Below are 27,842 nucleotides of genomic sequence, written 5' to 3'. Positions count from 1 at the left end.
TCGTTATTTCAATATAATAATAAGTCGTTACTTCGACATAATAAGGGGACATTCTAATATGCATAAAGCCACATTTAGCTTTCTTATAATGTTTTATATGGGAGGAAAATACTTAACGTGAAATTAAACGCGTTACGTTCATATTCTGGACTCATCTGATTTTTTGTAGTATACATACTTTATTATGATTTTAGTATCATAATGATTAATAATACTAATTTAATAGATCAGATGCACGCACAATTATCCGTGAACTTGATAAATGTTGCAGATATGTTCTTCTAGGATAGCCTGTGCCTACTATCCACAAACAAATTGCTTTCAACTTATGTGTGCAAAATTCAGAATTCAACGAATGTGCAGCAATTTCTACAAATAGAGACATTTTTGTGAATAAAATGTTGTATTTTGTATTAGTGATCATAATTTGCGCATGCAACAAAGAGGATGTAGCAGGTGACGCGTGCATTTATTGACGTCTTTTCTGAGTCGATCTCATTTGAGTGTATTCGGCAATGCTTATAACGTGTAATTAAACACGTTGAGTTTATATTCTGGGCTCATCAGATTTTTTTTACATAGTATTATTAGTATGATTTTTACTGTCTGTTAATAACACTGTCCGTCTCTTTATGTTAAGGTTTGTATTAATTTCGATATGCCAGAGGGCAGAATAAGACAGGGAATTAAAGAATGCATTGTAGTTATGACCTACTGTTTTCATAACACTGGATATTCTGCTAATTCATACTTTTCTAAAACGTTGCATAATGGCAATTAACTTATTTAGCAATTACACTAGTGCTAGTTTTGTTGCAAGTGTTGCTCAAATGCACGCGTACGTGTCACCACCAGCAGTAAGTACCTGCATGTGTTGTGAACAGGGAGAAGAGCGAGTTCGGCAAAAGGCGGATTCGAACTCTGGCCAAACGCGTCAAAAGCCATCATGCACCTCACGCTACAGAAGTTATTTTGTGTCGAGCGTCTTTTTGCTAAAAAGACAGGCACCGGACCGGCACGTAGTGCAAATATACGCTCCGTTTTCGGAAATGACAAAAAAAAAAAATCTTCCCCTGGCTTGGGCCCCTGGGCCCGTGCCCATAATGCCCATTGGGTAATCCGGGCCTGGCATTCACAAGTATCTAGAAGTGCTATGTAAATACAATGCATTAATCACATAATGAATACAGATAAACTTCTGCATGCTCAACAATGAAGACTTGAACGTAGTGTAAATAAAACTTTATTAGTTTAGTCTTAAAATGTATTAACCACCGCAAAGTGCCCAATAACAGAGATTTATAGCCTTTATCATCAATGATAATTTACAATTTACAATTTGAAGCGTGATTCTTATTGGTCAGTTTTCCCAAAACACAGTATTAAGTTAAAAAACAACATAGTTTGTAGTAAACAATCAGCACACTAGGAAACCGTGACGTTATATTGTACATATGCTGTGCAGATCGTTAAAGGGTCATTACATCTTACCATAAAACAAGGACAAGAAATCAGCAGTACAAACTAAATATTTCAAGAAACTTAAAATCAAACTTATTGCACAAGTCTTTAAATCATACAAACGTACCTTTGTAAAGAACCGTCTACCCTTATAAATGAAAAAACAATGCGAGAAATGTCTAAATAATAAATTATTTTCTGGCAAGCTACTAAATTAAACAATATTTGTTTAAATGTTCTCTTAATTTCTAAGCTAGTTCCCTTGAATTAGTAACCGTACAAACGTCACTCACACTCGCAGACACACACAACAGTAGTGATCTACACTAAGTAGAGAAGTAGACAGGGCCTCTTTCATGTCAGGTGCCTCTCTCAGCAGCAGTAGCAGCAGAATCGGTCATTGTGTCTGTTCAGTTCAGGTACGTCCTGGTTCCTCCTTACCGAAGCCATGGCTATAAAACACACAGATGGAGCACAGAAGCTCACTAAATTAAACTATGAGCTGCAGGCACACATATGCAGCACTACAACTGCAGCATGTTCTCAATTACATGTCAACTTATTAAATTAACACTTTAGCAATTTAAAGGAACGTATGAAAGGAAACACGGTGACCAGACAAGTACAACATACGAGCTTCATTTAGCATGTGATCTGCTCCATCTGAGCACATTATCATACCGTGAAGAGTAACGCACCGAGACAGAACATCAATACTTACATCATGTCTGCCTGTTTAAACTGGTTTACAACATGTGGCGAGCATAGCAAGTTACTGAGTTTCTTTGAAGGGTTACGCTTAGAAAACTCTTAAGAGCTAGGCAAAAACAGCGCTCACCATCACGCGGGAATCCTCGCGCTCTAGAACCTTCTGCGCCTGGTCAGGTTGAAACTTCAGCATGGATGTTATAACTTTGGCCATTGTCTGCGAACAATAAGATAGAACAGAACAAAAGGACATTAAAATGATGTTTTTTGGACACAACAAGAGTAGTGTGTGCCTGTGCAAAGCTCTCCGCCTCAATACCTCAAATGTTATTGCTAATTATTAGAATTGGGGCAACCGATATATCAGTTTTGCTGATTAATCGTTGCCAGTTGCTACTTTTGTCACTATCAGATATCTGCAAAATATAACGGGCGAGCATATCGAAATGTGCCCCATCAACACATCCATTGTGTCTCCAACTCTTTATATCTAGTGAAGAAGAATCAAAAAAGTCTTCCGATCAACTATAAACACAAAAACTTTGGGATAGCTCACCCAAAAATGAAAATTTGTCATCATATACTCACCCTCATGCCATCCCAGATGTGTATGACTTACTTTCTTCAGCAGAACACAAATGAAGATTTATAGAAGAATATTTCAGCTCTGTAGGTCCTTACAATGCAAGTGAATGGTGACCAGATATTTCAAGCTCTAAAAAGCACCTAAAGGCAACATATAAGTAATCCATATGGCTCCAGTGGTTTAATCCATGTCTTCAAAGTGATATGATCAAGATTTAAGTTCTTTTTACAATAAATCTCCACTTTCGCTTTCACATTCTGAAAGTGAAAGCAGAGATTTATAGTAAAAAAGGACTTCAATCTTGATCTGTTTCTCACCCAAAGTGACTGCATTGCTTCAGAAGACGTACACCGATCAGCCACAACATTAAAACCACCTGCCTAATATTGTGTAGGTCCACCTCGTGCCTTCAAAACAGCGCCAATCCGCATCTCAGAGATGATATTCTTCTCAACAAAATTGTACAGAGCAGTTATCTGAGTTACTGTAGACTTTATCAGTTCAAGTCTGGCCATTCTCTGTTGACCTCTCTCATCAACAAGATGTTTCAATCTGCAGAACTGTCGCTCACTGGATGATTTTTGCTTTTGGCACAAGTAAATTCTAGAGACTGTTGTGTGTGAAAATCCCAGAAGATCAGCAGTTACAGAAATACTCAAACCAGCCCGTCCGGCACCAACAATCATCCATGAGATTATCTAATCAGCCAATCGTGTGGCAGCAGTGCAGTGCAAAACATCATGCAGATACGGGTCAGGAGCTTTAGTTAATGTTCACATCAACCATCACAATGGGGAAAAAGTGTGATCTCATTGATTTGGAGCGTGGCATGATTGTTGGTGCTGGACGGGCTGGTTTGAGTATTTCTGTAACTGTTGATCTTCTGGTATTTTCACACACAACAGTCTCTAGAATTTACCCGAATTTTATGCCAAAATCAAAAATCATCCAGTGAGCGACAGTTCTGCGGATGGAAACACCTTGTTGATGAGAGAGGTCAACAGAGAATGGCCAGACTTGAACTGACAAAGTCTACAGTAACTCAGATAACCACTCTGTACAATTTTGTTGAGAAGAATATCATCTCTGAATGCTGTTCTGAGATGCAGGTTGGCACTGTTTTGGCAGCACGAGGGTGGACCTCTACAATATTAGGCAGGTGGTTTAAATGTTGTGGCTGATCGGTGTATATTAAACCACTGGAGTAGAATGAATTACTTTTATGCTGCCTTTAAAGTGTTTTTTGGACCTTCAAAGTTCTGGTCACCATTCACTTGCATTGTATGGAGCTACAGGGCTGAAATATTCTTCTAAAAATCTTCATTTGTGTTCTGCTGAATAAAGAAAGTCATACACATCTGGGATGGCATGAGGGTGAGTAAACGATGAGGGAATTTTGAAACGTCCTGCTTTATGCACCAAATCTAATTTATATCTGGTTTGAATTGCAATTTTGGTTTCACAATAAACTGCATCTGGAATTGTATCACACTATTATTGTTAAATATGCAGGTGTAAAATTACGGGCCTAGGTGTTCCTCAGCCTTTTTAATGAATCATTTTGCAAGCTGTTGGGTCTATACAGTTCATGGTAATATTAAAAGAGTTCCATGTTTTATTTAAGGACACTTCAATTTAAGAAACATTTTTGGTACTGTATTGGGTGACCAAAATAATATCTGGGTCCTGAAGCAAAACCAGTTGAGTAGAGCTGACCTACAACCATTCGACTCTAGAAACACATGGCACACCATGAAGTGATTACATTCCTTCATCAATCCAGGGAAATGTTAGCCAGTTTTTCCTAGCATATAACTAAACGTGTCTCATATTGTAGGGTGGGGTTAACTGTTTAATAAGTAATCCACATAGCCAAGCAACCGGAGGAGAAGCTAATTGTGTATTGGAATATTTCATTTAACACTTCGATACATTTTCTTGTCATAGCTCAACCAAACAAAAGCATTTTACAGGAAATAGGCCAACCCATCTTTAGTCCGGTTGCTGCCCCATGTTGTTCTGCGAGCAATTACACCTCGCTAAGATAAAACTGTCATTATCTGCAGCATGCTGCTTTATCAGTCCGAGATAGATCTGTCAGCATTTAAATACGTCGCTAATCAGAACCAGCTCAGTCGTTTACCGCGAGCAACTCTCTTAAAAACACAGGCACTATTGGGACATGTGATGAGAATGAGCTGCTGGGTTGCCCGCCGGACATCCTCTCTGACAGGGAGGTCTGTTGTGATGTCATAAAGGCCCGACTGTTTATTAGCAACGAAGGGGAATCCCGCTGGTTTCAGAGCGGTGACAAATGGGCTGTTAATTAGCCCCGGCTAAACGGACAAAATTTGTTCATTAGGGTCCTGCTAAACGGACACTTAATGGCATGTTTGTGGCATTCTGAAAAGCTGTTAGGAGTTTTTTTTATTTTTTTTATGGGAATGAATATTTTTTTACAGGCTTCCATCCGGACTGCTCATCACAGTTATTTACTGCATCCGTCCTATTACAAAAGTCATAGTTATGTTATGGAAACCTGTTCCAGGTTCAATAAAAGTTGAGCCCAATTAACAGCACTTGTGGAATAATGGCGTTTACCACAAAAAATTATTTAGACTCGTACAATGGAAATGGGGCCATTTTAACACTTTAAGCTCTTAAAATTAAAGGCTTAAAAAACAACAATGGAAAAACAAACAAAACAAGCACTGTCAAGTGTTTGGTATCATGTAAAGAAAACTTTTCACATTTTTAATGATAAACATTATGATACATTTTGAGACTATCAGCCTTAGAAACTGCTGAAAAATATATTTTTCTTATTTTTCCTGATATGACATTATGTATCTCTGTGTGTAAATAAGGTGGCTCCAAAAAAACTGCTTTTGTTTTGGTCCCAATCATGTCAGATGTATCTGAGAAAATGTTTGTGTTGATACGACAGAGCAATCAAGTTATAGCATTACAAAAATAATTTTTCATAGTGTCCAAAAACGTCTAAATGTGTCCAAAAGCCTCTCCAAACAAATAAAACATCATAATTGTACATAAAAAAAAAAATTACACACGCAAACACAACAATGATAAAACGTTTGCATACCATGCAGACAATATATTAGTAATGAGATTACACAAAATGAGTTTCATTCTGTGTCATTTCAGTCATCATTGAGTCTGTCTCATGTATTTGGCGCCATCTCCTGGTGGCCATATGTAACATTGTGCTTCATGTGGATCATTTAATGATCTATACATCTGATTACCTTGTGTGTGGGCTCGTTTGAAAGATAATCACCTCCCCTTAGTAAAAGTGTGTGATATTATCTGTTTATTTTTCATGAAGTTATAAGTTATAAGTTACAAACGTGGCATTCAAGCGACACCAACATAATTGTCAAAGACAAATACTTAGCTATTACTCGCTGTATTATTGTCTGTGAGTAAAACAAATAGACTGGTTGTATTCTACTCTTTGAGAGCTTTCCAACAACATACTTGGGACACTTCTGATTTGTCTGCAAATTTCAAAGCAACTTGTTCAGTTTTGGTCATAATCCCTACATGCATTGTAAAGTAGAGCTTCTGAACTCTCGAATGAAACATTTACATTTACATTTAGTGGCGTAGTGGGCTAAAGCACATAACTGTTAATCAGAAGGTTGCTGGTTCGATCCCCACAGCCACAACTATTGTGTCCTTGAGCAAGGCACTTAACTCCAGGTTGCTCCGGGGGAATTGTCCCTTTAATAAGGGCTCTGTAAGTTGCTTACAGGATAAAAGCGTCTGCCGAATGCATAAATGTAAATTCAATACATTTTTATGTCCGATTAATATATTGAATAAAATATTAAACTCACAGTTTTTAGAGATGGAAACCATATTTTAATAACTAATCAAATTAAAGTGTGTTGACCAGAGTACATTTCTAAAAATCTGATATACCATTTTATGAAAATACTTGAATTAAAATACAAACATTTTATTCTTTTTACTGTGTAGATACTGTGTAACAGGAAAGACCCGAATAGAGTCTTTTCCCTAATGACATCATAGTAGAGAATTAAAAATAAACCCAAAATGTACCTTCGTCTCTCTTCCCATCATGTATTCAAACATGACTTTTCGGAGATACTCAAATTCGGTGGGTTCAGAGAAGGGGTCTGCACTGTTGTGTGATGTATCTGTCGAGACAAACAGACAGCAGTTGGAAGAGAGCACAGTGATTAGGACTGCTGCATATATGACATTAAACGCAGTGTAAGAGGAAACAGTCGCTGCTCTGAACGCACAGCTTGTAAAATAGCTTTCAGGCCATAATTAGAACCAGAGCAGCCAGATGACAAACTTACAGAACCAAAACTTTATTCACCCTCCATACACATCTCTTGAGAGTTCCTTCAAAAGAGTCACACAGGATGTACATTAACGTATATTGCATGATCAAAAGTTGTTTGCCAGGGCGTTATTATGTGGCATATTGGAACGGTCAACAAGGAAAGCTGTTTGAATGGAAGTCAATGGAGGAGATGTTCCTTAGTATTCAAAAATATATTCATTCACTTAAATAACACACCCACCACCTCTAAATGTCAATAATCAGTCCGTAAATCAGACGCACTAGATGTGCCTCACTTCCAGTCACACTAGTTAATGGTGCCAGGTCGCAGTGCCACTGGAAATGTATAATGACGGATTGTGGCTAAACACAAGAAGCTTTAGCTCAATCTAGGAGGGGGACTTTCCTTTTTCCACCCTTTTAATGGATAAGAAAGTGCGAGGAGGAACGTAACAGAAGTTGTGACTGCGAACGAACAAAAACTAGCTTGAGTTATTTTGAAACGGCACGTCATAAAGTCGGCGATAGGTGGGCAGGATTTAGCGCAGTTGACAGCGAGTATTACCATGGAAAACATGACGACCAATTCCTACAAGAGGAACAGAACACATTACCGTTGACTCTACATCTCACTCTGCCATATTTTAGGAATTACACATTTGTTTATATGTTAATTTGGGGAAAGATTGAGATTTTGTATACTTTTACCATGTTTTTCCATCATCCAGTTTTGCATTCCCTTCTAATAAATAGCAGCTTAAAGGGGAAAATTCACCCAAAAAAAGAATGTTCTCACCCTCATGTCATCTCAGAACACAACACAAGTTAAGGGTGACCAGAACATTGAAGCTCCAAAAAGCACATAAATGCAGCATAAAAGTAATCAACATGACTCCAGTGATTTAATCCATGTCTTCAGAAGTGATGTGATAGGTGTGGGTGAGAAACAGATCAATATTTAAGTCCTTTTTTACTATAAATCTCAAATTTCTCTTCCAGATTCTTCTTTTTTTTGGGTGGTGATTGTAGACATTTTTCATGCCTATCGCCACCTACTGAGCAAGAAGAAGAATTTAAAGTAAAAAAGTGTCATGGTTCTGTCACTCTGTGTTTTTGTGTGGCAGGATAGTGACATCATTGTTCTGTCTTCTGTCTTTGTGAGCAAACGGCTTCAAGTTGTGGTTTTCCTGCCGTGCTCTTTTCAGTCAGTCTTGTTTCACGTCCGGAACATGGCGTCTGGATCCTGACTTCCCTGTCTGGTTCGGTTTCCGTCTGTGTCGGAGTTTCATACACTCATGCTCCATGTTCTGTCTGTTATTGGCAGGAGTGCATTGCGCTTATGTCATCTTTGTGGCATGCAATCACATCAATCGTTTATGTAAGTTTCTCTTGACCACAGGCACGCGAGCTGTCTTCACGTGCTGAGGTTCAGTCACTTCGATCTTAGGTTTCGGGTTTGTGTGTGCCCAAACTCTCGCGCAGGTATCCTGTCTTGTTTTGTTGCCTGTTGGGTGCATCGCGTGACATTTGCTCAGGCTCTGTCTAGCGTGGGAATGCGTGGCATTGCTTTGATTGCCGTTGCTCCGTATTCGGTCATCTTGTCTGTCAGTTGGCATGAGCGTATATAATGCCTTATTGTATTAGTGATGTGCACTCATGCCATTCGGATGTTTATGTTGTGTGAGAGCACACAGCTTTGTTTTGCTTCTGTATTGCTGTGTCTCTCTCAGTCTTGCGTCATACCCCGCCTCCCTGTTTGCCCATTTTTAGTTCATTTGTCTCACCTGCCATGCTTGTTAACCTGTTTGATTTCCTTCCCCATTTTAGTCTCCTCGTGTGTGCTGTCCAGTGCCAGTTCCTCTTGTTTGTTGTCCATGTCTGTGTTGTGTTCTTCCCAGTTCCTATCGGTTCCGGTCGGTCCTGTGTTTGGAGCCCATTTTTGTCATTACCACTCAGTATCTGGTTTTTCCCCTTCAGGGTAGTTTTTGTTTTGCCTTAGTTTATTTTTAAACGAATATACCCTTTTCTGTTTTTACTCTGTGTTTGGGTCCTGCATCTGCTGATTTGTGACAAAAAGGACTTACATTTTGATCTGTTTCTCACCCTCACCCATCATACCGATTCTGAAGACATGGATTAAACCACTGGAGTCCTGTTGATTACTTATATGCTGCATTTATATGCTTTTTGGAGCTTCAAAGTTTTGGTCACCATTCACTTGCATTGTCAAAGCTGAAATAGTCTTCTAAAAATCTTTGTTTGTGTTCAGGAGAAGCAAGAAAGTCATACACATCTGGGATGGCATGAGGGTGAGTAAATGATGAGAGAGTTTTAATTTTTGGGAGAACTGTCCCTTCAAGGAGAATTATGCGCTTGTAAACAAATATTTGGGAACACATAAGAGCGTGTTTGACAAATCTAAATCAAGCGCCAACGGTAAATCTCCCTGACAGTGATGTATAAGATAAATATCATCAATGATATTTGAAAATATTATTATTATTTAAATGACATTTTTAGATTATTTGGTTCTATCTGGTTGATACGTGTTTTGAAGGGTGTTTAGTAAGTAAACGATATTATACCCGCTGTTAATTACAGCAAAATAAACAAAGCAAGGTGGTTATAATAAGTAATAAGAGGTACAGTATGATAAGCATGGAAATAAAAACAAAATACTGATTTATTTTTAAATGTATTGAACTATTTTTACTAATCATTTTATGAGCTTAATGAAATATATACAGTATATTGATTTATAATCAACCTATTTAACCTTTTTTTACTGAGCATGTTGCAATACATTCTGGGATTGTCATAGAAGGTAGTATACTTGGGGTCCGTTCAGACCGAATGTGTTCTTGTGCTAAAAAAAGGTACACGCAGCACAAGAAATAGAACAGAAAGCAGGTGTCACAAGGCACATTTTTAAAAGTTGGAGCATCAACGCATTTGGTGTGAACGGCCCTTTATACAGACTTCATGTTGGGCACCGATGATGCATTTAAATAAAGGCTTCTATTCTATTCTATTCTGTTCTAAATGGTGTAGATGAAAATGGGTTTGGTATGGCACTCTAGTCATCCTCTGTCCTCATCAGCCACACTAAATAAATATCCTTCTAAAAAATTCCCAATAGTTTTTCCTTTGAAGACATCCATCTCCATTTTGACATTCAACTAAACAAACCATCTGTAATCTGCTTCCTCAAGCTTAACACAAACAAACCTCATGCATTTATCTTCTCTGTTCTTTAGTTTATCTGTGAGGCCTGTACATTAAAGATACAGTATTTTATTAAGTCTGTTTAACCTTCTGACTGTTGAACCCTCCCATAAACAATCATTACTCATTCAGAAGACACACACTGCCTCAGACACATCATAACAACTGCCTGAGATCAACAGCATTTGTGGTGTAATGTTGATTACCACCTAAATTAATTCAGACTCTTCCCTCCTTTTCTTGAAAAAAAGCAAAAATGGAGGTTCCAGTGAGACACTTACATTGGAAGTGAATGGGGCCAATTTATAGAGGCAGAAATGTGAAGCTTATAATTGTATAAAAACACTTAAATTAATACTTCTGATAAAACTCGTGTATTATTTGAACTGTGACGTTGTTTTAATAGTTGCTGTGTTACGTTGCCATGGCAACAAAGTAGTAAATTAGATATAACTTTGCACAGAAAAGATTAGATGTCTTGTTGCTATACTTCTGATACAGTGAGTATTTTATCGTCCTTCCAGATTTTTGCTTTTTAAAGAAAAGGAGGGAAGAGTGAAAATATTTTTTGTGGAATCAACATTATGCCACAAATGCCTTCAATTAAGCTTAACTTGTTTTCTAAACTGGCCAACGGTTTAAGCATGAGCTTACATATTTAAAGGCTGTCATTAACTGGGCCAACCATATGGATTAAACATAGTGTTGTTTTGGGGATGACACCGGTATGGGTCAGATTACATCCCTGTTAAGCCAGCTGGGCTGTCCAGGGGTCAGTCAGACAGGTTGGGTTATTTATTAGCCCCACATTTCTCCATGCTTCCTGATCAAAGGATTGTTTGGATTTCAGCGGCACCTTTAGTTCCAAAACGCCCTATCAAGATGTCTGTTCCAGGTTATTCAGCCACCCCGGTGTCATCAGCAGTGGTTAAATGGACTTTCCAGATAGAAACACGGCTGCTCCTGCTAACTGCCAGTCACTCACAGGTTTAATTAGGCAAAACGACTGTCGTAATACAAACACATCTCAATAATGCTTCAGTGCTGTCCATGCCAGTAAGACAGAAGCTCATTTGTCTAGTGTCCCGTCTACCTAAACAGCTTTTTAAGGCAACATAGGTAACACACTCCCAACACGGATTATACAATAAGAAACCTATTAGATCTTGCAAAAAAGTCAACGTACGCTGTGCGACATCAATGATCTTTCAATCAATCAATGAGCTCACGGTTGACAGCATTGACTCTGCGATTAAACGTCATGGTCTGACACGAGCACATTCACATGCACACCAATACGCAGATAACTACCAAAAATCAGCTTTGTACATTCAAATTGTACAGTGTGCACTGGGCTTAAAGGCTAGGGTATACTTTGTTTTCCGTGTCCTGTTCCTTCTTGTACATGGTCAAGCGCACAGCCATTCAAAGTACACTCTTTTTACCGCAAGCGTATACAAATGCATACGACGCATGCGCACTACAACAGCTTGCCAATACTCTTTAGCACAGTCAATGGCGAAGATGCGGACAGTTCACATGTCTAGAGAAGAGAAGCTGCAAGCGGGCAGTCCACGCATATGGTGTTGATGACAAAATTTGCACCATGCACTGCACGAGACATACAACCCGCAAATGGAAAACCAAAGTACTCTTTGACCTTAAAGTCCAAAGTAGGTGTGACAGTGCGGAGGGCGAAACCGGGTTGTCATGTTACACACCCGGTCCCTTATCAGGCTAATTAAGGCTCCGAGAGGGATAAAGGCCAACTGCGGATGGTGGTGCTTGAGTAAAACAAATACTGGTGGTGTGTGTGTGTGTTTGCGTCTTTTGTTTACGTTTTTCATCCATCCATCTTCAACCGCTTATCCAAAGTTGGGTCGCGGGGGCAGCTGCTCCAGCAGGGGGCTCCCGAGGCGTTCCCAGGCCAGTGTGGAGATGTAATCTCTCCACCTAGTCCTGGGTCTTCCCCGAGGCCTCCTTCCAGCTGGACGTGTCTGAAACACCTCCCTAGGGAAGCGGCCAGGGGGCATTCTTACCAGATGTCCAAACCACCTCAACTGACTCCTTTCGACGCAAAGGAGCAGCGGCACTACTCCGAGCTCCTCACGGATGACTGAGCTCCTCACCCTATCTCTAAGGGAGAAGCCCGCCACCCTTCTGAGGAAGCCCATTTCGGCCGCTTGTACTCGCGACCTAGTTCTTTCGGTCATGACCCAGCCTTTATGACCATAGGTGAGGGTAGGAACAAAAATTGACCGGTAGATCGAGAGCTTTGCCTTCCGGCTCATCTCTCTTTTTGTGACAACGGTGCGATACAGCGAGTGCAATACCGCCCCCGTTGCCCCGATTCTCTGGCCAACCTCCCGCTCCATTGTCCCCTCACTCGTGAACAAGACCCCGAGGTACTTGAACTCCTTCCCTTGGGGCAATACCTCCAGCATAAAAATATTATTTATATCGTCAAGCCGGTTCTCGCCGCCTCCTTTCCATTGAACTCCTTTACACTGGTGCCGAAGACCCGAGATGGAGGAGGGATATGCCGTAGTGGAGTTCTTGACGCTACATCCACCCCAACGGAGCTCGGCCGCCTGGAAGCGGAGGAATTGGTCGCTGAATGCGAGGGGAGAAGGGGCTCCTAGCCGACGGCCTATATATATATATATATGAAAAAAAAAAGTATAATCTTTAAATCATTAAATCATTGAGTTCAAGACGGTTGTCTGAATATGGGGTCATTGTGTGAGAACTGGGGAGAAACCAAGTCTGTGAAAACCATTAGATTCTGGGATGAGTTCTTTATTACAACAGCAGACACTCTCCAAAACACCAGCCTCTCTCTCGCTGCCCATATGTTTAAGGTCTCTCAGCCGTGCATATGTGTGTGATTGATAGCAGGGTGTTAAAGCGCAGCTCTCATGCGGAGACTGCAGTGAAGGATCACTCTGAGCTATTGGGAATGAAAGTGAGATTTGTCTGCCAAGGGTCATTGTGCCAGATCATTCCTTATCCTTTAAAAGGTAAAGCACAGGAGAGGAGATCCTTGACAAGCATTTTAAAGTCCCTACGCTGCTACAACCCGCAAATTCATATTTCGAACGGACAAATAAGACAGTAAATGACATCTGTAAACATCTGGGCTAAGACACATTGTTTTACTTGCCCCCAGCTATGTGATAAATGATTCTAAAGCTACCATTATGAAAAAAGTTTAAGATTATTTACTGTATGTGCTTCCCAGGTGAGTCACCACTGCATTTTTATGAGAGCGTCTTATCTTGTCCTCCAGAGCGTAGATCTGAGAGAAAGAAGAAGAAAAAATACAGAATAAACTTTTAGCACTGTGGAACTGTATAAAGTCTCATAAAAAAAAGACATACTTTTAGACTAATTTAAATAAAATGGACATATTGCAAAGGCTAATTTCATAGCCAACATTTTATGTATCCTAAATACAACAATTAATTAATCTGTTCACACAGACTATTTGGCACACATGTTTTGGTAAAATTACAGCTTGTTTGGTAATGACGGCCAATCAAAATTCTCTGTTATGTAATTTGTTTTGTTTTTTTAAACATCACTTGTGTCATTGTTTTGAACATGTAATAATTTCTATTTTAATAATGTTTCATATGAACTATTTTAATAATAGTTAAATATTGAAAGTATGGATCTGGGACAAGTGTGCCGCACAAGCCCTCAAAAGTGACGCCAAAACGTCTCGATCGCCCCCTGGTGACTGGTCCTAGTATAGGTCATAAGCCCCGCCTCCTCATGTTATTCAACAGGACGTGAGACCAAATAAACAATTAAATTACACTTCACATATCTTTATTCGAAAGATAGAAACTACAGTAAATGACAGAAACTATCACGTTGATGTCATTTCAAGTGTTTGTTTTCAAAATAAGTTTGTTTTTAGTTATTTGATGCTATAAAAATGGTGCTGTGACATCATGATTGACAGCTGTGATTGACAGGTTCTCTGAGCGAAGTAGTCACTGAAGCACCAACTGACTTTTTTTTCGGGATCTTCGGAGGACTGAGGAGATTGGAGCTTTAAATTTAATATCTAAATTTCTATAATTAATTATTTCACACCGTCATAAGTCAAAAGTCAAAAGTGCAGGGGCGTGTGCTTGCGATTGATTCAGCGAGAGTGAGGGCGGGGCCTTGACTTTGCGGCTTTACTTCCTGCTCACTACTGTGCAGGTCTGGTCCCCAAATCGCAACTGCGCAGACTCAAGTCCCAAGATGTCAGCGCCATATCGGGACGCTGGCGGCTTCAGTTCTCACCAATGGAAAAGAGCGAAGGGGCGTCGTCCATCTTTTTTTACAGTCTATGGTCTGGGACAAGGCTAAAGTAGTAAAAATCTCTATAAAAAATCCATTTGAAAAGTAGCAAAAAATAAACGATGAAGATCTCGTTAAAAGTTTCCAAGTCAGTTTTAATGTGACCTTCATATATCAAAAAGAAAAAACTGACGTGTGTGTGTGTGTGTTTAATTCAAATTAACCCCGGGCACATAAAACTGCCCAAAGAAACACACAACAATACTTCTGGTGATCTTACATTATTAGTATTTAAAGGGATAGCTCATGCAAAAATAAAAATAAAAATACAATTAAATTCTGTCATTATCTTATCTTCACGTTGTTCCAAATCCGTATGACTATCTTTCTTCCATGGATCATAAAAAGGAGATGTTAAGCAGAATGTTAGTCTCAGTCACCATTCACTTTCACTACATCCTTATTCCATGCAATGAAAGTGAATGGAGACTGAGGCTGTCATTTTACCTAAAATCCTCAGACATCATGGAGCAACATTAGGGTGAGTAAATGATGACAGAATTTCATTTTTTTAAGTGAACTATCCCTTTAAAAAGGGTAAAGTCATGCCCATTGTGTGCACCTCCCACCATTCGTGTAAGGTGAGGAAACAGCATAAGCGCTGCTGTAATTATTATACGGTTTAAGTAAGAGTAAACAGATGTGCGGTGTAATATACGTAATCTCATTTCGGTTTAACACAGCTTGGGGGGAAACAAAGCTCTGGGAGCGCACAGTCAGGATGTGACGCTGGGGGTGGGACAAAGCATCTCAAACATATTGTGTGTTTACAGTTAGCAGTAGTAGGGCTGGACGGTATGATGGTATATAGGCTACCGTGCGACGGGAGAACTGTGTATCGGTTTGCTGTAGTGTTTGCACGTCTATCAGTTGGCAAGACCGCATTACAGTTTATTTACATGTAAACATGAAGTAATGTGAGAATACAGACCAAGACATGTCCCAAACACGTCAAGAAGAGAAAGAACTTAATATAAAGGTGTGTTATGCAAAGATGAGTTTACGACAAAGCTTGCTGCATTATTATCCTTATGACAGACTTCCAGTCTGTTGATTGCCAAAGCAGTGAAATGGTGGCTTTAGCACCCCTGCTCCGTCTTCTGCCTCTATGGCAGTATCTCTCATCACTTACCCTGTCGTGGTATCCTTGCTCTTTTAGCCTGGCCTCACTCAGAAGAGTCGTCTTTTCAGCAAGCTGGACCTGATTGCAAAAAGAGAGAAACACCAGAGTTCCTAAAGTAAACAAAAAATGAACAACACATGTGGAAGACGTACACAGTGTCCTGGTTAAAATAAATAAATGGTTAAACTTAAAAGGCTGTTCGAATTTCCTCAAACTGGCATGGGTGTATTAAGAAAAACTGACGTAAATAAATATAAAAACAAAGGTTCAAAACTAACCTTTAGCTCATCAAGACCCTGAAAAACACAACAAACAATGGGTTAAATATCTATATCAATAGACAAACTTTATTCACACATAAACATAATCAATAATAAATTGCACATTACAGCCTTTTAATTCATTGTCTAACAGTAGTCCTTTAACTGTACTACAAAAATAAGAAGAAGAATCACCATTGAGAATAATGGGAATTACCAAAAAACAGAGAAAACAAAGTCACAATGTAAAAAATCGTCTTGTCGTAAAAATCATGCATCATTTTCTAAACACAATTTTTTGGGGTGAAACGTGACCTGAACGTGTTTTCATGAGATGACAAACACATCTGATGTTGGTTAACTCCTGAACATGACAGCTTTAAGAATGAAAAAATACTGTGTGACATCATTGTGTAAAAATGCAGCATGGGATCCGGAGGTGCACTGCGTGTTTCACGGCTCAGAGAGAGCGCTTTGTAACTGCACCAAACACACATGAGGCACACTTCCATCATGAACAACACTCAACTTTTCGCCTCTTGCGAAGCACGCACTCGCCTGAGAGCCGTACTGCAGCACACATCCAACAGCTCTGGATGCTCTCGGAGGAGTTAATTGAGAACAGAGACAGCCTGTTAAAGGCCTCTTTCTCATGGGGTGCATTCCAAACCTTTTCAGGAGATTCATTCCTACGGACTATTCTGGAGTGTGACTATGAGACTAAAAATGAGACTGTGGTCATAACATAGTTTCTTAAAACTCTATTCAGTGACTAGAGAGAAAGACTGCCGGAGCTGTAAGATTAGATTAGCCAGAGATTAATTGAACATCTTTAAATTGTTACATTTTAGAGTCTGTTTTTTTTCTGCATTGTGGCTGATTTATTGATTGTATCTGACAGATAAAAAATTTTTTGTCTTCCCCATTCATTTTCAATGGTCAGTCAATCTAGTCTGTGAATACCAAAGGTATCACTAATTATTTATTTTTTACAACCACTTAGACTAAGCCCAATATTTTTTGGTATGTTCAGATTTCAAATGGACGGAAAATCACCAAGTCTAGTACTGCTCAGGTAAAGGAAACCATTTTTATTACATTTTTAAAATGTCGGTCAAAAATGGCCAAATACCATAGGAGGGTTAAAAGGAAAAAAATAATTTATCTGCAAATGCATATAGGCAAATTTCAGCAAATTCTGAATTATTAATCATCTTAACACCAAACATTATGAGACGGATTGCAATTTATTATTATAACATATTGAGATAACCGATTAGAACATCATAAGCTGGAAAATGTGTGTAAAGTGTAGGGATGTACCTGAGGACCACTGAGACTTCTCTGCTGGAGCTCCTCTAACTCCTTCTGCACCTCCCCCACACGGCCACCCATCTCGTCCTCTCGACTCTAAAGGAGAACCAAACCCAGAGCAAATGTGCCATTTCTCACTGAATTATCATTTTGCAATGCATCCATGCTGTATTCATTTTCTGGTAATTAAATTGAGTCTATTAGATCTAGAAGAAAACTATTAGATCTACAGGCTGCAGCAATAATCATATTACAAATAGTTAGCATACCTATCTGTCAGAACAGTAAATATCTGTTGCCATAAACGGTTCCATCTCAATATCAAGATGGCGCCGCGGAAGGCCGCCACGGTGTGGAGTGCTCCTATTCTTTTGTGGTTTTTGTTTGTTTGTCTTGTGTTTAGTAATCTTTTTCCAATCAGTTTTACCAGAGACGAACATTCGGCAGCATATACCAGACAAGTTTTTCCTGATTTTTGACTATTCTGACGTTTTGCTGGACATTTTAGAGACGCAGACGAGGAAGACGAGCAGGCGCACTGGTCAAGCTCCGTCGGCGTGACTTTCGAACAGTGCTGCAGAGTATTCATCTAGAGAATCTCTGCTCTCTTCCTAACAAAACGGATGAACTACATCTACTCACCCATACAAACAAGGATTTTTCCATCTTTGCTGCCTTGTGCTTCACAGAAACCTGGCTGAGTGAAACCATTCCGGACAGCACGTTACATCTGCCGGGCTTTCAGCTGTTCAGAGCTGATTGCATTGCGGATGTAACGGGCAAAACTAGAGGTGGTGGAACATGCTTTTACATCAATCAAAGTTGGTGTACAGATGTAACAACGTTAAAGAAGATGTGGCGTCCTAATTTGGAAGCGCTCTTTATTAACTGTAACCCTTTCTACTAGCTGCAGGAGTTTTCCTCCTTTATTCTGGTGAGTGTTTGTATCCCGCCAAATGCGTGTGTGAATGCAGCGCTGCAACAGATGGCTGATCAGATCACAGACACAGATATTATTATTCTTGTGGATTTCAACAAAGCAAACCTCACACTTGAACTGTCTAAATACAAACAGCACATTACATGCCCAATCCGAGACAGAAATAAACTGGATCACTGCAACACCACAATAAAGGATGCATATCGCTCAGTCCCTTTGGGACTTTCTGATCACTGTATGGTTCATCTTCTTCCAACCTACAGACAGAAACTAAAATCTGCTAAGCCTGTAGTAAAGACTGTAAAGAGTGGACCAATGAAGCAGAGCTGGAACTACAAGTCTGCTTTGACTGCACTTATTAGAGTGTTTTTGAGGCTGCAGACACCAATCTGAACGAGCTCCCAGATATTGTTACATCATATATCAGTTTCTGTGAGGATATGTGCATTCATACTAGGACTTATTTAACGCTCAACAACGACAAACCATGTTTTACAGCAGAGCTCAAGCAGCTTCATCAGGCCAAAGAAGATGCTTATAGAGGTGGGGATAAAGTATTGTACAATCAGGCCAGGAACACACTGAATAAGAAATCAGAGTGGCTAAAAGAAGATACTCTGAGACTAACGACCCTGCATCAGTGTGGAGAGGCTTAAAACAACTTACTAACTACAGGACTCCTACCCCCAACACTGTAGGGGACCAACAACTGGCTGAAGAATTTTATGTGTTCTACTGTAGATTTGAAAAGCCCAGTCTCACACCCCACACCAGCACTGACCTTATCTTCACACAAACATCAACACCTCCTGCAACCCACCTCCTCCTACTCAACCTGCACTTAAGATCTGTGAAGAGGAGGTGTGCCATGTCTTCCAAAAACAAAAGACAAGGAAAGCACAGGGCCCATATGGTGTTTCACCCATATGTCTTAGATCCTGTGCTAACCAGCTGGCCACCATGTTCACACTGATCTTCAATAGATCACTGGAGCAGTGTGAAGTCACATGCTGCTTCAAATGCTCCACCATCATCCCTGTCCCAAAGAAACCAAAATTCACAGGACTTAAATGACTACAGACCCGTCGCCCTGACGTCTGTGGTCATGAAATAATGTGAGAGACTGGTTTTGGCCCACCTGAAGGACATCACTGGACCCTTTCTGTTGATGAAACAGGTCTGTGGAGGATGCAGTCAACATGGGATTGCATCATATCCTGCAACATCTGAACAGACCAGGAACATATGCAAGGATCCTTTTTGTGGACTTCAGTTCGGCTTTCAACACCATCATCCCAGCTATTTTCCAGACTAAATTAAACCAACTCCCTGTTCCCACGTCTATCTGACAGTGGAGTACCAGCTTCTGATGGACAGGTAGCAGCTTGAGAGACAGGGGAAATTAACTTCCAGCACCTGTACAATCAGCACTGGTGCCCCCCCAGGGATGTGTGTGCTCCCTACTACTCTTCTCCCTGTACACAAATGCCTGCACCACCAAGAACCCCTCTGTCAAGCTCCTGAATTTTGCAGATGACACCACTGTCATGATGACGATGAGTCTGCATATAGAAGGGAGGTTGTACAGCTGGCTGTCTGGTGCAGTCAAAACAACCTGAAGCTGAACACGCTCAAAACAGTGGAGATGATGGAGTGGACTTTAGGAGGAACACCCAAACACTGACACCAGCACTGTGGCATCAGTGTAGTCATTCAGGTTCCTGGGCACTACCATCTCACAGGACCCGATAGTGGAAGAGCAACATTGACTCCATTGTGAAAAAGGACCAGCAGAGGTTGTACTTCCTTCGCCAGTTGAGTTCTACTCAGCAGTCATTGAGTCTGTCCTCTGCACTTCAATAACTGTCTGGTTTGGTTCAGCTACGAAATTGGACATCAGAAGACTACAAAGGACAGTTCGGACTGCAGAGAGGATTATTGGTTACCCCCTGCTCTTCCTTCAAGAACTGTACACTTCCAGAACAATTGTACAATTGTAAATTGTAAAAGTTAAAAATCACTATGGACCCCACTCACCCAGCCCACTACATTTTTTAACTGTTGCCTTCTGACCAATGCTTCACAGCTCTGAGCACCAGAGCCGACAGTTTTTTCCCCTCAGGCTATCCATCCAGTTAAAACTGCCCCATTGAGCAACAATTATGTGCAATTCATGATTTAGTCTTTTTATATTTATCCAACACATCCAACCTCTTCTGCCATTACATTCCCTTGCACTGTATATAACAGATTTGTAATGTACAAGTTTGCACTATGTATGCGTGTATCGGTGTTATATATATATATATATATATATATATATATATATATATATATATATATATATATATATTTATTTATTAGGGCTGTCGTTAATTCAGTGTGATTAATTTGACAAAAAATAACGCAATTAATCGCACCATAATAAGGAAGATTCCTGAGAAATGCAAGCTTGTAGTACCACCTGTTTACTCCAGAGGGCAGTAAGTGAAATTTTAGCTGTATGAGCAATGCACAGTTTATACAGTGAAGAAAACACTTCATTAGGAAGAACACCACATATATGCGTTACGTTCTTGCGTTCAAAACACTTGGAGCGCAAATGCGAAATAAGGGATCTCAAGATGTGTTTAAAGATCGAGTATTTAACTATATTTAACTTGAAACAGTGAACTAAACATTATGTTTATGATGCAACGCACCCAAGACGCTACACAAACATGTCTGACGCAGGTGTAGATTGACGGTCTTAAACAAGCCCTCATAATAAATCTCCAACTGATTGACAAATTCACTTGTGAAATGGAATCTGTACTGATCTTATATTGAGAATCTGTGGCACAATTTGAAAATTGCAGTCCACAAGTGTCACCCAATCAACCTGAAGCAAATCTGCTGTATATATATATATACACACTCACCTAAAGGATTATTAGGAACACCATACTAATACTGTGTTTGACCCCCTTTCGCCTTCAGAACTGCCTTAATTCTACGTGGCATTGATTCAACAAGGTGCTAAAAGCATTCTTTAGAAATGTTGGCCCATATTGATAGGATAGTATCTTGCAGTTGATGGAGATTTGTGGGATGCACATCCAGGGCACGAAGCTCCCGTTCTACCACATCCCAAAGATGCTCTATTGGGTTGAGATCTGGTGACTGTGGGGGCCATTTTAGTACAGTGAACTCATTGTCATGTTCAAGAAACCAATTTGAAATGATTCGAGCTTTGTGACATGGTGCATTATCCTGCTGGAAGTAGCCATCAGAGGATGGGTACATGGTGGCCATAAAGGGATGGACATGGTCAGAAACAATGCTCAGGTTGGCCGTGGCATTTAAACGATGCCCAATTGGCACTAAGGGGCCTAAAGTGTGCCAAGAAAACATCCCCCACACCATTACACCACCACCACCAGCCTGCACAGTGGTAACAAGGCATGATGGATCCATGTTCTCATTCTGTATTACGCCAAATTCTGACTCTACCATCTGAATGTCTCAACAGAAATCGAGACTCATCAGACCAGGCAACATTTTTCCAGTCTTCAACTGTCCAATTTTGGTGAGCTCTTGCAAATTGTAGCCTCTTTTTCCTATTTGTAGTGGAGATGAGTGGTACCCGGTGGGGTCTTCTGCTGTTGTAGCCCATCCGCCTCAAAGTTGTGCGTGTTGTGGCTTCACAAATGCTTTGCTGCATACCTCGGTTGTAACGAGTGGTTATTTCAGGCAAAGTTGCTCTTCTATCAGCTTGAATCAGTCGGCCCATTCTCCTCTGACCTCTAGCATCAACAAGGCATTTTCAGCCCACAGGACTGCCGCATACTGGATATTTTTCCTTTTCACACCATTCTTTGTAAACCCTAGAAATGGTTGTGCGTGAATATCCCAGTAACTGAGCAGATTGTGAAATACTCAGACCAGCCCGTCTGGCACCAACAACCATGCCATGCTCAAAATTGCTTAAATCACCTTTCTTTCCCATTCTGACATTCAGTTTGGAGTTCAGGAGATTGTCCTGACCAGGACCACACCCCTAAATGCATTGAAGCAACTGCCAAGTGATTGGTTGATTAGATAATTGCATTAATGAGAAATTGAACAGGTGTTCCTAATAATCCTTTAGGTGAGTGTGTATATATATATATATATATATATAGCAGCATAAGGTCTGCATCATTCACTACAGCTCTAGGGAAGTTTGAGGATGTAGTTGACTAAGGTAATCATTTCCTGATGATATACAAACTATTAGCTGAAACATGAAGTTACTGACTTTATGTGCTGGAATTTAGCAAAAACTATAAACTCACAAAATTCTTCCTGTGCCAATGTTGAAAAATGAATGGGAAGGTTTAGTTTACGGATGTTACATTTTTAGTCTGACTATAGAGCTGTATTATCTAAAGCATCTGCTATACATTTGTCCAATAATTCACAATTGAAAAAGCAAAAGCTACAATTTCACTGTATTTCGAAGTACAGTACCTGTAGAAACTGCTCGTACTGCTGAACCGTTCTTTTTAGGTCTTCGTCCTTCTGAGTGATTATTTTCTGAAGCTGACACACTTCGTCTCGATGGCTGTCTATTAGCTCAGCTTCAACACTTTGGGCCTTTTCTGAGTGGACATTATAGATAGGAAATTACAGTATGAGGACATGAAGGTCAAGTCTACATCACTGCCTGTAAACCACTTCCAGATTGGATGATTTACATGGCAGGTTTGAAAACATTTGGTAAATCAATGATGGTAATAACATGGGACTTTGAAATGCACCATGGCACTGTTTACTGACCATATTCATATTACATTGTATTTACTTTTTACTCAAAGGCACTTCAAAGAATACCCATTATGGTAGTGTCCAGTATAACCAAGGTAATTCCATGGAACATTCACAATTCTTACCATGGTAAGAACCAAAATAGGGTTCTGGGAAACCTGAAAAGGGGTTTCTCTAAAAACATACCAATAGTCTCCTTTACTGAGCCTTCCAGTTCCTTTTCCTTCAAGGCCATCTGAGTGTTAAACTCCCTCATTAACTGCTTAAGAGCGGAGTTGTGTTTCATTTCCATATCCTCCATTTCAAGCCTGTTAAAAAAAAAGCAGTATGAACCCAGGGGGGACATTTTTGGCTAAAAATGCTCATCTTTATGTCATAAGGCAAAAATAACAAATTCACACCAAAAAAATCTGTTTCTGAAATAAAACAAGAACATCACATAAATCTTACATCAGTTTGTTTTTGCTTTCCTCAACCATCTCTTTCTTCAGGAATTCTAGTTCCTTCTCATGCTCTTTTCTTAGAGAGCGAAGGTCTTTCTGAAGTCTGGTGTAATCTTTATGGAGCTTCTGCTTCTCGTTCTCAGCTTCCACCAGCTTTCTCTGAAGATCGTGCTCTGAGGTGTTTGTATCGTTGTTTAGGCACTCACTATTTGTCTCCCCATTTCCTTGAGGTGAATTCTGTTGTGCTATCAGCTGATTTTCTTTCTCTTCTAGCCTTCTGTACAATTCTTGGAGCTTCTCCTCGTATTCCTTCACCAATAAGTCCTTTTGACTTTCCCAATCATCGTGGTTCCTGACAGTGTCCTTGTCCTCCTTGACCAGCAGTGTTGCAGGCTCCATTCCTAAACTACTGCAAGTAGTCTGTGCTTCTGAAACATTCTCAATCTCAGCTTCCTCGACCCGTTTCTCTTTAATCTGACCATGAAGATCCAAGCAGGTCTGCTGAAGTTCTTGGACCAGTGCTGTCTGCTTGAGCAGGTCTTCTTTAAGGAGACCAATCTCGGTTTGGTAAATTGCAATCTGCTCATTAGATTCTGAGAGTTTGCTCTCATACTCTTCTTGTCTTAAAACGGTTTCGTCTTTTTCTCTAGCAGCAATAGCGCATTGCTCCTCCTTTACAGACATTTCTTTTTGAAGAACAGCAAGCTTCTCTTCATAAATATCTTTTAAGCTTTGCAGAGAGGTCTGTCTTTCCACGCTCTCTTTCTGTTGCAACTCTACTAGATGCTTTGCATGCTCTTCCTTTATTTTAGCTATGGTTTCCTCTGTTGTCTTATCATTCTTCTGCAGATTCTTAATAAGTTCTTCCTTTTCAGTCTGGGTTCCCTTGATTCCTTCAATCTGTGTCTGCATATCTTTGATGGTCTGGTCCTTTTCCTCAATTTGTGAGGTCAACTGTTTACGAATCATACCAATTTTCTGCTCGGCCTTCTTCTTCAACTCAGCCACTTTACTAGCCGCCTCAGAGGATGCTTTTTCTTGCACCGCCTTCACGGCATCTTCTTTCGCCCTCAGAATCTCTACCTTCTCCTTCTCAAATTCAGACCGCTGGGATTCCAGTTCCTGCTTGGCTCTTTGGATGTCTCCCTTCAAAGACTGCAGACGTTCCTCAGTTTTCTGCATTAGGGCACCGTTTTGAGAGCTTTGGTCTTGAGCTTCCTGTAGCCGTTTCATCAGCTCTGTCTTTTCATTTTCCCTGATACTAAGGTGTTGCTGTAAATCTGCTGCAAGTTGCTCCCGCTCTTTTATCCGCAGCTCTAGCTGATCCTCTAGTTCGATTACTTTCTTCGAGCAGCTTTCCAGATCAGAGGTCAAAGCCTGTACCTTCTGTTCTTTCTCACTAAGAGCCTGGTCCATTTCTGACTTACTAATGGACTGATTGTCAACGTTGGCAGTAAGCCTTTGAACGCGCTCATCCTTCTCCGCAATCTGTCTTTCCATTTCCGCAATTGTTTCCTGAAGAGACTTAACAGTGCTGTGACTCTGACTGAACTTTTTCTTCAGCTCAGAGAACTTGTTCCTGAGTGAGTCTGCTTGCTGTTGAAGCGAGGTCTTCTCTTTTTCCAATTTTTCCACCGTCTCCGCCATTCTGCATTTTATCTTTTCTTTTTCCTCATTGTTCTGTTGATTCAGCAAAGATATGGCTTCCTCTTTCTCAATTATGCTACTTGCTAACTGGTTCTTCAAGTCATTTATGATAGATTCTTGATTGTTAATTTGCAAAATATTTGCTTTGAGGTCTTCTGATATGCTTTTGTTTTCTTCACGAAGCTGCTCGATGTGAAGGTCTTTCTCAAGTACCAGGGAGTGATTCTCGGCATTGGTTTGCAGAGACTCCCTTTCAGCATGTAAGGCTTTAAGGTTCTTCGAACTTGCATCAAACTGAAGAGTTATCTCATCCAGAGAGCTCTTTAGATTCTGGTTCTCGTCCAACATCTGCTGAAGTTCTTTCTCTAAAGTGTTGATTCGGTTGTCCTTTGTCAAGATAATATTTCTTAGATATGTGAACTTCTTCTGATTATGTATAACCCTGTGTTGCAATTCTCCAACCCTTCCCTCGACTTTCTTACACAGCCCATCAGAGAAACCATCTAACTTAGCCTGGACATCCTGACAACACTGCTCAAACTCCTTTGTGATGGCACATATTTGGGTCTGGATCTCTTTTTCCTTAGTTTGAAGCGCTGCAGTTTTTTCTTCAAGTATCCTCTGGAGGTCTTCGCTCTCTTTACACTTGGACATTTCAAGTGTACTCAACTTTTGCTGGGTGTTTCTCAACTCTTCAGATAAGCTCTGTAATCTCCCTTTACTAGTTTCTTCTCTCTTTTTCAGTTCATCCTGAAAGATGTTCCTTTCATTCAAGGCCTGGTTGAGATTCTTCTCCATGGTTTCGACTTGTCTTTTAAATATACCCTCTCCTTCAGACAAACTTTCCAGCTTGCTTGCTGCCTCCCTGAGCTCTGTCTGCAGTTTCTGCACAGTGGTCTCCCTCATGGCAAGCTCTTCCCTGAGGTCCTGGACATCTTTCATTACCTGTTCCTTCTCTTCTCTGCTGGCTGAAAGCTGCTGAGATATCTCTTCAAACTCCTGGGCTTTCTCTTGCAAAGAGAGGGAGTGTTTTTCCTGCATCTCCTCCTCAAGCTGGTTGAGTTTCTCCTGCCAATGACGAACCATGTTCTCCTGCTCCTGTTTATGGGTCACATTAAGCTTCTCTACTTGCTCTTTGTGATTTGCCTCCAAATCAGTGATGGCGCTGCTGATGCCTTCAGAGCTTGTTTGTGCCATCTCTAAGATCTTCTCCTTAAGTTGCTGGTCTTTCTGTTGTAACTCTTGAACTTTCTTGGATAACTCTGCTTTGGCATTCTCCTCTTGATCATCAAGCTTCTTCTTCAATCTTTCCTGTGCTTCTTTGAATTTCTGCCGGAATTTCACCATCTTGTTTTCTTGGGATTTCAACTTGCAATCCATGTCATTCCTAATGTTCTCAAGTTTCTTTTCATGAGAACTCTTCTGATCATCCAGCTTCTTTCTTAACTGATTTTGCTCCTCTTGCATTGCTTTGCAAGTTTCAGCATGCAAATTCTCTTTTTCAGTTAGGTCCTTCTTGACTTGCTCCAACTTTTGCTCAAGCTCCTGAAGTTCGTTTGTCTTTTGTTCAAGACAGACGTCTTTCTGTTGAAAATCATTACGCATTGTCTCCATAGCTTGCTCAAGATCTTTCACCTGATTCCTGGTTTGTTGGAGATCTTCTGTAAGAGTGCTAATCTGAGATCTGGATTCATCGAGGGCTTCTTTATACGATTGAGACCTGAGTCTAAGCTCTTCCAATTGGGCATTTCCATCTTGCAGAGCCTGCTTGGCACCTTCTTCAAAAAACTTTTCCTTGAGCACATGTTCCTCCAGTGCTTTTTCCTTTTCCTCCAACACCATCTTCAGCTGATTTAGCTCTTCTTTCAGCATTTTCTCCACCCCTGCAAATGACTGTTCATTTTGGAGTTTCATAGCTTCAATGTCTACCTGATGTTTTGCTTGTACTTCCTTGAGTCTCTCCGTAAGTTCTTCCAACTGCACATTTCCATCTTGCAGAGCCTTCTTGGCGTCTTCTACTAAAGTCTTCTCCCTGAGCACATGTTCCTCTATCACCTTTTCCTTCTCCTCCAACACTATCTTCAGCTGATTTAGCTCTTCTTTCAGCATTTTCTCCACCCCTGCAAACGATTCTCCATTCTGAAGTTTTACAGCTTCAATTTCAGCCTGATATTTAGTTTGTTCCTCCTTGAGTCTCTCCTCAAACTCTAGTCTTACAGATTCACTGGTGGTCTCCATAGAGGACAGCTTCTCTTCAAGTTGTTGTTTACTCTTCAGCACCTCACTAAGCTCAGAAGACATGGTCTCAAGCTCTGTCTGTTTATTTCTCAGCTTATCCAGCATATTTTGTTTCATCTCTTCTACATGAGAATTAAACTGTTCCTCCTTGTCTTTCAGAATGGATTCAGTCTCAACCTTGTGTTTCTGCACAAGCTCTTCCATAGCGATATTATGCTGCTGGTTGAGGGCTGTTATCTGCTCCATCTTTGCCCTTTCCAACTCCTGCTGATGCCTTTCCTTTAGCACAGATTTATCAGCCTCTAGCTTCTTTCTCTGTTCTTCAGTCTGTGCTGAGAGTTCATCTGTTCTGGCACCATTCATTTCAGAGTTACCCACAAAACTTTCCAGCTCTTGAATTCTCTGCAAAAACAA

The 27,842-nt window shown here is 40.3% G+C and overlaps 1 protein-coding gene across 6 annotated transcripts in view; it reads right to left on the bottom strand.

Annotated features, from left to right (window-relative positions):
• Positions 1-1,235: 1,235 nt before the first annotated feature.
• Positions 1,236-27,842, bottom strand: part of LOC127660427 (golgin subfamily A member 4-like) — a 61,428-nt gene continuing 34,821 nt past the window's right edge. For all 6 annotated transcript variants that reach the window (XM_052150638.1, XM_052150639.1, XM_052150641.1 and 3 more), the window contains 10 exons: positions 23,551-27,830; positions 23,287-23,408; positions 22,804-22,934; positions 17,382-17,468; positions 16,077-16,094; positions 15,808-15,876; positions 13,545-13,617; positions 6,842-6,939; positions 2,300-2,386; positions 1,236-1,913 (listed from right to left, as the gene is read on the bottom strand). In XM_052150638.1, coding sequence (XP_052006598.1) covers positions 1,899-1,913; positions 2,300-2,386; positions 6,842-6,939; positions 13,545-13,617; positions 15,808-15,876; positions 16,077-16,094; positions 17,382-17,468; positions 22,804-22,934; positions 23,287-23,408; positions 23,551-27,830 — 4,980 coding nt within the window. In that variant the 3' untranslated portion in view covers positions 1,236-1,898. The remainder of the gene's footprint in view (positions 1,914-2,299; positions 2,387-6,841; positions 6,940-13,544; positions 13,618-15,807; positions 15,877-16,076; positions 16,095-17,381; positions 17,469-22,803; positions 22,935-23,286; positions 23,409-23,550; positions 27,831-27,842) is intronic.

The sequence above is a fragment of the Xyrauchen texanus genome, chromosome 20 (genome assembly GCF_025860055.1).
Source record: "Xyrauchen texanus isolate HMW12.3.18 chromosome 20, RBS_HiC_50CHRs, whole genome shotgun sequence".
NCBI classification, from domain to species: Eukaryota; Metazoa; Chordata; class Actinopteri; order Cypriniformes; family Catostomidae; genus Xyrauchen; species Xyrauchen texanus.
The sequence above is the reverse complement of the archived record's forward strand: the minus strand, read 5'-3'. Positions and strand labels throughout refer to the sequence as shown.